The sequence below is a fragment of the Littorina saxatilis genome, linkage group LG11 (assembly GCF_037325665.1).
Source record: "Littorina saxatilis isolate snail1 linkage group LG11, US_GU_Lsax_2.0, whole genome shotgun sequence".
NCBI lineage: Eukaryota > Metazoa > Mollusca > Gastropoda > Littorinimorpha > Littorinidae > Littorina > Littorina saxatilis.
This window is the reverse complement of record NC_090255.1, coordinates 11,643,223-11,653,222: the sequence shown is the minus strand read 5'-3', so window position 1 is coordinate 11,653,222 and position 10,000 is coordinate 11,643,223. Positions and strand designations below refer to the sequence as shown.

Below are 10,000 nucleotides of genomic sequence, written 5' to 3'. Positions count from 1 at the left end.
ACTAGCAGTCAGAATGTGGTTTTTGGTGTGTGTCAAAGTGATGGGATAGATAGTCTTATCCTATGTAGAATATTGGCAAGATATACAAATTAAAAAAAAGCTAGCCCGCTCGATGGCACATTACGGACTGTGCCTATACAAGTCAAGTCAAGATATATATGAAAGTTCGAAACAGATTCCATGATGCATCCAACGTTTACAATGCTAACATGTTACGCATGTGGGAAGACATGTCCGCAAGAACGCCTGAGAACAACAGTTAGATCTCGGTGTAAAAGGGGCAACAGTTATATCTCGGTGTAAAAGGGGCAACAGTTAGATCTCGGTGTAAAAGGGGCAACAGTTAGATCTCGGTGTAAAAGGGGCAACAGTTAGATCTCGGTGTAAAAGGGGCAACAGTTAGATCTCGGTGTAAAAGGGGCAACAGTTAGATCTCGGTGTAAAAGGGGCAACAGTTAGATCTCGGTGTAAACGGGTTTCAGGACCGGCTGCTGTGTTTCGAAAACGACGAAAATGTACAACCAAATCTTTAATTTTGGTCAACGTCAATAATAATTTTACTCAGTATTTATAAACGCTGCTGAGAAACAGACAGACAGAGAGGCATATAGACAGAGAGGCAGAACGATAGACAGACAGACGGACCGTCGGACAAAGAGGCAGACACACAGACAGACGAACAGACAGACATACATAGCGAGACAGACCTACAGACATGCAATGGGCAGACAGATAGATAGATACAGAGAGGCCATACTATTGTTTGTGTATTGCTGTTTTAAATGCAATGCACACACAGATCCATAGATTAATTGCTTTTTGTTTTATGTTTAACCTTTTCTGTGGGGCATATGCAGTACCAGTTGTCTTTTGGGGATTGAAACACAGTGTCTAAGACAACATTCGGTTTGACGCTGGTGCGGATATTTCGCAGGAGAAGTCTGTGTCTAAAGAAGGGGTGGGGATTTGGAGGAGGGGGTTTGGGGAAGGAACAGGCTACTTCAGACACTCTGTTCGGGGAATATCTCAGATTTCGAATACCAGAAATAACCGGTCAACCAATGGGAACACATTTTGCAAGAGGTGAGGTTTGGGAGGAGGAGGAGGGTGTGTGAGGAAGGACAGGGCCATTCCAGAAGTCGCAGACACTCTTTTGGGGGAATATCTATGATTTCGAACACCAGAAATAACGGGTCAACCAATGGTAACACATCCTGCAAGGGGTGAAGTTTGGAAGGAGGGGGTGTGGGGATGGAAAGGCCCACTTCAGAAGTCGAAGACACTCTTTTTTGGGTAAAGCTTTGATGTCGAATACCAGAAATAACCGGTCAACGCAAGCAAAGAAATCTTGAACTGACTTTATTTCCAAAAGTCATTCGGACCACCTGGTGGACCCCCATAACCACCACGACCACCCCCGTTTGGACCACCAAAAGATCCTGGATTCCCATGTGGACCGCCATAAGTTCCTGGATTGCCGTTTGGCCCCATGATGGCAGGATGATTGTTGTAAGCTCCTGGCCCTCCGTTCTTGTCTTGCCTGAAAGAAGGAGAACTTAAAGATATTTTCCATTTCATGTGAACAACTCCGTACAACACTTGAGAATTGCTCCGAAAATAAACACGCTCTGTAGGCAGCGTTCCATTTTGACCTACAGTACAATGTAACATCCTGTTTGTGCATTGTGCGAAGAAGAAAAAAATATTCTCTTATTAACTGTCACATCCTGAGGTGATAAAACAAGATCGTTTAATGGTTTGTTGCTTTACATTTCCATCTTAAGAACCAGGGGCAAGAAAACAGAAAAACGACAAGACATCGAAACCATACAAACCAAATCTTGCGACTAAATCAAAAACCAAAGCGACTGCCAACGTTCCAAAATTCAGAATCAAAAAACAAGAAAGGTAAGTTATTGAAACGTTTGTTATTGACACAAAAACGTTACAGTCACAAATATATCGACCCAAAAGTCTTTTCAATGCACAGACAAACAATTAATAACGACAACTTATCTGGCTGAATTTTTCTTCCGCCTGCCACGAAGTCGCAAGCGAATTAATAAATTGCTCCCAAAATAAACACGCACTGTTTATTTTATTTGATTTTATGAATTTCATTCGCTTGCTGCTTCGTTTATTCCAAATCTTAAGCGATTTTACTGTATTAATTTTGAGCAGCTTCAGTGACGTTCTCAGAACAGAAGGAATTTTAAAACAGGTACCAGAGCGATGGATAAACGGTAAACATATAACTGTGGTTTTATTCAGTTCCTCCGTATGCGTTTTACATTTATTCATTCATCCATCCGTCCATCCATCCATCCATCCATCCATCCATTCATTCAGTCATTCAATTATTCATTCAGCCATGCATGCATGCACTCGCTCATTCGTAGTTGTGCTCGTTCGATCGTTTGTTCGTTCATTAATTCATTCAATTATGCACCCATTCATTCATTCATTCATTTAATCAATCAATTAATCGCCCCGTCATTTTACAGAGTTAATCGCTCTTACGCCAGTTTCTAAATGCCGCGGTAAATCACTCATTATTTCAATCTCTCCTCATATCTTCCTTCTTTGCTTATACTCACCCGCCACCACCCCCACCCCGACCCCCGCCATTCAGTCATCCCCTTCTCTCACAACACATTTCTCCCATCTCTATATATTTTCTCACAACACTCACGTTCTCCCAAGATCTGTATGACATTCTTTCCTCTCTCCCCTTCATCTCCCATCCCCCCCCCACCCCCCCCTCCTTCTCTCCCAAACCCTACATTTCTTCCTCTCTCCCTTTCATCTCCCATCCACACACACACCCCCCACCCTCCCCTACACTTTCCTTCTCTCCCAAACCCTATATTTATTCCTGTTTCTCTCCCCTTTGTAACGATAAGCTAATGGTCTATGGGAGACAACTCCTTATCTGTGTTAATTACCATGTTTGATTGTTGCCCTTGCGGAGCTCTTGTGGAATAGAGAAGAATAAATACACTTCTACTTCTGCCCAACATGGAACCGGTGTGGTCTCAATATTGTTGTACGAATCCATTGCTTGTTCACGGCCACATCCGCATCCAGACATGACAGACATGCAAAGGAACAAGACACCCTTCCTTTCCTTCCATCACTTCCACTTTTCGTACAACACTCACGCTCTCCCAGGATTTCGAGGATGCGTGTGTCGCGCGTGTCTCGCAGGAGGTTTGCCGCTCTTCCTGCAGGATCTCCGCATGGCGGGAACACCGTACTTGAACAGCATGAACAGACAAAGCAAACCCAGGAGCACGCCCACAATGATGGCGCCGATGACCCAGTCTTCCTTGGTGCCTTCGAACGCCGCTATGTTCTTGGAGGTGGTTGGTCGTGGCGTGGTTGTCGTGGTGGTGGGGGTGGTGGTGGTGGTGTTGAGGGGGTCTATGGTGAGTGCGGGGGTGGTGGTGGGTGCTGGTGTGGTGAGACATTTCTGTCACAGAAAAACAAGAAAAAAGTAAATGTAGATGCTCTCGTTATATGCGCGTGCTTTACTCTAAACGAACACTTAAGATGAATTAAGAACCTTTGACTAGAAATGTATGCTTAACTTCTTGACAGGTAGTTTCCAAAGTGCCGAAGACAATATTCCCTGGGAATGTACTTCCATGATGCTTTCGTTAGTGTTATTGTTATTGGTATAAGAGAACGAAGAACCAACTTGACGTCGCAATAAACACGTAAGCGACAAGGAGACTGAACTAGCACCTCCCAATAAAATCACGGACATTTTTTTCTGGTTTATTTTTGTAATATCCACCAACATTAAGATTTGTGTAATGTATTGTTTTTGTCACGTAAAATATGCTTTTACTTGAGTTCGTGTCCTAGCTGCATATTTTCAATTGTTTCATGTCATGTATTGTGAATAACATTTTGATTTAAACCAAAACACGATCATATTCAGTATGCAGCTCCCCCCTCCCCCCCCCCCCTCCAGAAAAATTACAACAACAACAACAACAACAACAACAACAACAACAACAACAACAACAACAACACCACCACCACCACCAACAACAACAACAACAACAACACCAACTACAATAACAACAAAACCTAACAACACAAGCAACAAAAACAACAACAAACCAGTATCATTCGCGAGAAGAGCGGGAACAACGCAAATTAATGTTCGTTAGAAGCAACAACAACAAAAAAAAAGAAAAAAAAAGAATAGGGATCAGAAAACTAGCACTAACCGTCCCGTACATCGTGACCCAAATCGGATTCTTGCTCCTCAGGGGCCCCGGTCTAATGCCTTCGTCTGTGGCGTAGGCCGCGAATCTTGTCACCTGCCCAGGTGTGAAGGCTGCCGTTGTGACGATAGCACCCGATGGTAGGACCTCCACCCCAGGACCGGACCCTGAAACGCGTACAACTTGACGTCATAAACGTAATGTCATCGGTGTTGGGCTATCGTCATTGACATGTTTTTTAATGTCAATCAAAATCATCGCCGGCGTTTGTAACGTCGCAAAATTGTATCCATATTTTGTGTGTTATGTGTTTCATCTCCTTTGTCGTCGCCGTGTTTGTGGTCATCATACTAATCATGATGATGATCAGAATCTTTAACAGAATGAGGCAGAGCGATGTTAAGATGTCACATAACCAAAGCTCTTAATGCATTCGACATGTGTAATAAAGTAAGCAAGAGTTGTACGGAACCTTTTCTCCTGGCACCTGAGAGAATAACGTGAGGATGAAAGTCGCTTGTTCATTTCAATGCTTGTTATTCTCTCAGGTGCCAGGCGAAAAGGTTCCGTACAACTCTCGCTTACTCTATTACACATGTCGTATGCATAAAGAGCGATTACTTCCCTTTGGTCATTTAACATGATGATGATCTTCATAATCATCAGAGCTGGACCAAGTGTATGAGAGAAAGGGGCTTCGAAAATGAGACAAAGGTACAGGCGGGTGGTCTGCTGCTGTATTGGATCGTTGTTGGCCCCTCCAGTGTTGGTCAGAGTAAAAGCAAGGGCATTCACTCGTTCATAACCAATGCAAACCCGACAGAGTTGTTTTCACTCCCAACACCACCAGCAGCTGCACAAGACATAGGGGAAGGGCTCCTAATATGGACCGGCTCCTAATATGGACCACCTCCTGTTCTGACAAACTAACGGCGCTAGAGCGCTCAAAAAATTTTAATTCGCTGTATTCACCCTCTCTGGATAACTTGCACATGTCAAAACTGTTGCAAAAACACAGACCTCAAAGCCGTAAAGCCTTTTCTCGTTTTTACATTCAGTCAAGTTTTGACTAAATGTTTTAACATAGAGGGGGGAATCGAGACGAGGGTCGTGGTGTATGTGTGTGTGTGTGTGTGTGTGTGTGTGTGTGTGTGTGTGTGTGTGTGTGTGTGTGTGTGTGTGTGTGTGTGTGTTTGTGTGTCTGTACTGTGCGTGCGTGTGTGTAGAGCGATTCAGAGTAAAATACTCGACCGATCTTTATGAAATTTTACATGAGAGTTCCTGGGTATGATATCCCCGGACATGTTTTTCATTTTTTGGATAAATGTCTTTTATGACGTCATATCCGGCTTTTTGTAAAAGTTGAGGCGGCACTGTCACACCCTCATTTTTCAATGAAATTGATTCAAATTTTGGCTAAAGATTCTTCGACAAAGGCCGGACTTTGGTATTGCATTTCAGCTTGAAGGCTTAAAAATTAAGTATTGACTTTGGTCATTAAAAATCTGAAAATCGTAACTAAATTATGTTTTTTATAAAACGATCCAAAATTACATTTATCGTATTCTTCATCATTTTCTGATTCCAAAAACATATAAGTATGTTATATTTGGATCAAAAACAAGCTCTGAAAATTAAAAAATATAAAAATTATAATTTTAAAATTTAATTTCCGAAATCGATTTAAAAACAATTTCATCTTAATCCTTGTCCGTTCCTGATTCCAAAAACATATAGATATGATATTTTTGGATTAAAAACACGTTCAGAAAGTTAAAAAGAATAGAGATATAGAAAAGCGTGCTATCCTCCTCAGCGCAACCGCTACCGCGCTTTTCTGGATTGTTAATGTCACTGCCTTTGCCACGAGCGGTGGACAGGTCTTGCGGAAAAAATGTAATGCGTTCAGTTTCATTCTGTGAGTTCGACTGAGCTTGACTAAATGTTGTATTTTTGCCTTACGCGACTTGTTTTCACTTTTGGCAGCGTTTACTCTAAATTTGCCGCCTAAAACGAACTCGTTTCTGTCCACAGCCAAAGCTGTTATCACACAAAAGTTGTTATATATGACAGCTGAGAATGTATTTGTTACATTTTAGCAGTGTTGACCCCAAGTTTCGACTGCAAACAAAAAATAATAGCGACATCTCAAAGTATGTGCAAGTCACCTAATATGGACCAAGTTCAATAAGTTGAAGAAAATAAAAGCTATTTTCATTAATTCATTAAGAAGCTTGCTGAACATAACCTATAACTAGCTTCGTCTTCTTTTCGTGATAGTTGATAATTTCCCTTATTTTCACCTTGTGTCCTTCAAATAATGCTCTCATCAACCCAAAACAGATCAATCCAAAGCATATTTTAATTAATCTGACTTGCACACTAATTTGTATAATGTTATTTTGAAGTATAGGGGGATTTTTACAGTGATTCGTGAAGGCCTCTTCACTGGTCCATATTGGGCGCCCAGGCTCCTAATATGGACCCTTTGTGATTTTGTATACATTTTTGCTGAATGTCTATTAAAGCTATTTCACTCCAATTAGGCCTAACGGTTAACCTAAGAGAGAAGAACTACCAAACACAAAATGAAACTTCTTCGGAAGACAAGAGGCGAAGCCTTCAAGGCTCACGTAAGAAATAGTAACACAAACTCAATCACTCCGTCACATACACACACACACACCCACACGCACACACACACACACACACACACACAGTAAGCATAGGTGACACTGTGCAAGAAAGCGAGACACTAGTTCTAGATCTGTCTGTCTGTAGCCTACTTACAGGGACACGACTAAGAGTAATACCTAATATTCTGGACTCGCAACGAAATATACAAACAAATGACAATGAACAACGTTTCGACCTAATGGTCTTCAACAGGTTAGAAAAAAATATGAAAACAACAATACAAATATCAAAACGACTTATCAGAGAAGATGATGTCCTCCAAGCGCAAAAGAATGGGGAGATAAATCAAAAAGAAAAATGAGCAATGAAAAATGAAACCAAAACGAAACAAATCAGAATAATAACGCTTGCAGGGCCTGAATTTGAAACAAGTCGCGTAAGGCGAAAATACAATATTTAGTCAAGTAGCTGTCGAACTCACAGAATGAAACTGAACGCAACGCAACGCAGCAAGACCGTATACTCGTAGCATCGTCACTCCACCGCCCGTGGCAAAGGCAGTGCACGTGGAATTGACAAGAAGAGCGGGGTATTCGTTGCGCTGAGAAGGATAGCACGCTTTTCTGTACCTCTCTTCGTTTTAACTTTCTGAGCGTGTTTTTAATCCAAACATATCATATCTATATATTTTTGGAATCAGGAACCGACAAGGAATAAGATGAAAGTGTCTTTAAATTGATTTCGAAAAAAAAAATTTGATAATAATTTTTATATATTTAATTTTCAGAGCTTGTTTTTAATTCGAATATAACATATTTATATGTTTTTGGAATCAGCAAATGATGGAGAATAAGATAAACGTAAATTTGGATCGTTTTATAAATGTTTATTTTTTTTTATAATTTTCAGATTTTTAATGACCAAAGTCATTAATTAATTTTTAAGCCACCAAGCTGAAATGCAATACCGAACCCCGGGCTTCGTCGAAGAGTACTTGACCAAAATTTCAACCAATTTGGTTGAAAAATGAGGGCGTGACAGTGCCGCCTCAACTTTCACGAAAAGCCGGATATGACGTCATCAAAGACATTTATCAAAACAATGAAAAAAACGTCAGGGGATTTCATACCCAGGAACTCTCATGTCAAATTTCATAAAGATCGGTCCAGTAGTTTAGTCTGAATCGCTCTACACACACACACACACAGACAGACAGACGCACATACACCACGACCCTCGTTTCGATTCCCCCTCGATGTTAAAATATTTAGTCAAAACTTGACTAAATATAAAAAAAGAGAGAGAGAGAGAGAGAGAGAGAGAGAGAGAGAGAGAGAGAGAGAGAGAGAGAGAGAGAGAGTCAAATACCTACGACACGACTGCCAACTAGTCTCGGCCCGCTCAAAATAACAATGACCGAGACTTTCAGTAATTCCTTCGCGTGACGTCTAACCCTCTTACGCCATAATGTGACGTCTTCAAATGACGAAATGTTAAAGTTTCTACCACAGACATACACACGCACACACGCACACACGCACACACACACACACGCACAGACAGACAAAGTTACGATCGCATAGGCTACACTTACGTGAGCCAACAAGCAAGTTATCAGCATGAAACCAAAAGTGGTCCATATTAGGAGCCCTTCCCCTACCAGAGTAAGACACGACGTTGTTCGGGGCATCGATGTCGTCGTCCTTAGCGGTTGGCAGGACTCCCATCGGTCCAGGAGGCAGGCAGTCCAGCACCTCTATTGGATCCATGCTGCCAGCCTGAAAACAGTTAAGGCAGTGTCACACCATGCCGAAAACAGTTAAGACCTTGTCACACCATGCCGAAAACAGTTAAAGCCTGCACTTAACTGGGAAAAGTCGACTACACGAAGTTTGCTTCGCGAAGCTGGCAGCACGAAGCCTTGGGCATTGATGTTTCGATAAAATGACTTCGCGAAGTCGACTTCGGGCTCAACTAAGGACCATCTTAAGACACTGTTACCTCATACCAAAGACAAGTATGGACTGTTACACGATGGTGAAAACAATAAGGCCAAAAAAAAAAAAGGTCTGTTTACGGTAACATAGGCCAAACAAATAGGGTCGGTAGGTCGGGATTTTTTTTTTTTTTTTTTTCTCCAAAAAATCATATTTTTACGTTATTTTGCCAAAAAAACAAGATTTTTTTTTCTCTCCCCCAAATGCCAAAAAAAAGTCTAGGGTCGCGCGAAAAAACTAGGGTCGGTCGGGTTACCGTAAACAGACCTACTTTTTTTTTTTGGCCTAAAGACCCTGTTACACCATGCTGAAAACAGTAAAGGCAGTGTTACACCATGTGGAAAACAGTTAAGGCAGTGTTGCATCATTCTTAAGGCGCATGTTACACCATTGCGAAAACAGTTAAGACACTGTTACATTATCTTGAACGCAATTAAGGCCCTGTTACACAATGCAGTCTGGTACCGCTAGTGTCATGCTGGTATTCTAAAAACTGTTGAGGCATATAGATTGTATATCACATACAGTGCACTTACGGCATACCATTGTTGCATTCACAACGCTCAAGTTCAAGATTATACCCTCATGAACATAAGCTTACGGGGAAGTAGGGAGCGTTGTCGTTGCAGTCAGAGAAGCGGATGGAGAGGGTGGCAGTGTCGTTTAGACCCTGAGTGTCCGTGACAATAACGGTCAACACTGCCGGATTCGGGGACTTCTTTGGCTTGTTCACGTCGTCCACGTCGTAGTCCACTGTAGTCATCACCACGCCTGCGACAATCAACAGCTTAATGAGATACAACACTAACATAAGCTAACATGTTAGTGTCGTATCTCATTAAGCTGTTGATGGTTACAGGCGTAGTAACGACAAGCTGTTCACAATTTGATGTCGTATATGTGTAAGCTGTTACACCCATGGTGACGGCGAATTGTGAACAGCTTGTCGTTACTACGCCTGTAACCATCAACAGCTTAATGAGATACAACACTAACATAAGCACAATTTGCCGTCACCATGGGCGTAACAGCTTATAAATATACCACATCAAATTGTGAACAGCTTGTCGTTACTACGCCTGTAACCATCAAAAGCTTAATGACATATATGACACTGGCTGGAACACA

The 10,000-nt window shown here is 41.8% G+C and overlaps 1 protein-coding gene across 1 annotated transcript in view; it reads right to left on the bottom strand.

Annotated features, from left to right (window-relative positions):
- LOC138979745 (protocadherin-like wing polarity protein stan) overlaps window positions 1–10,000 on the bottom strand; it is a gene marked incomplete at its 5' end in the record, with an annotated part of 20,806 nt that overhangs the window by 989 nt on the left and 9,817 nt on the right. The window contains 5 exon segments of the mRNA XM_070352486.1: window positions 1–1,540; window positions 3,162–3,472; window positions 4,242–4,405; window positions 8,536–8,653; window positions 9,474–9,643. The exon segment at window positions 1–1,540 is cut by the window's left edge and continues 989 nt beyond it. Coding sequence (XP_070208587.1) covers window positions 1,360–1,540; window positions 3,162–3,472; window positions 4,242–4,405; window positions 8,536–8,653; window positions 9,474–9,643 — 944 coding nt within the window.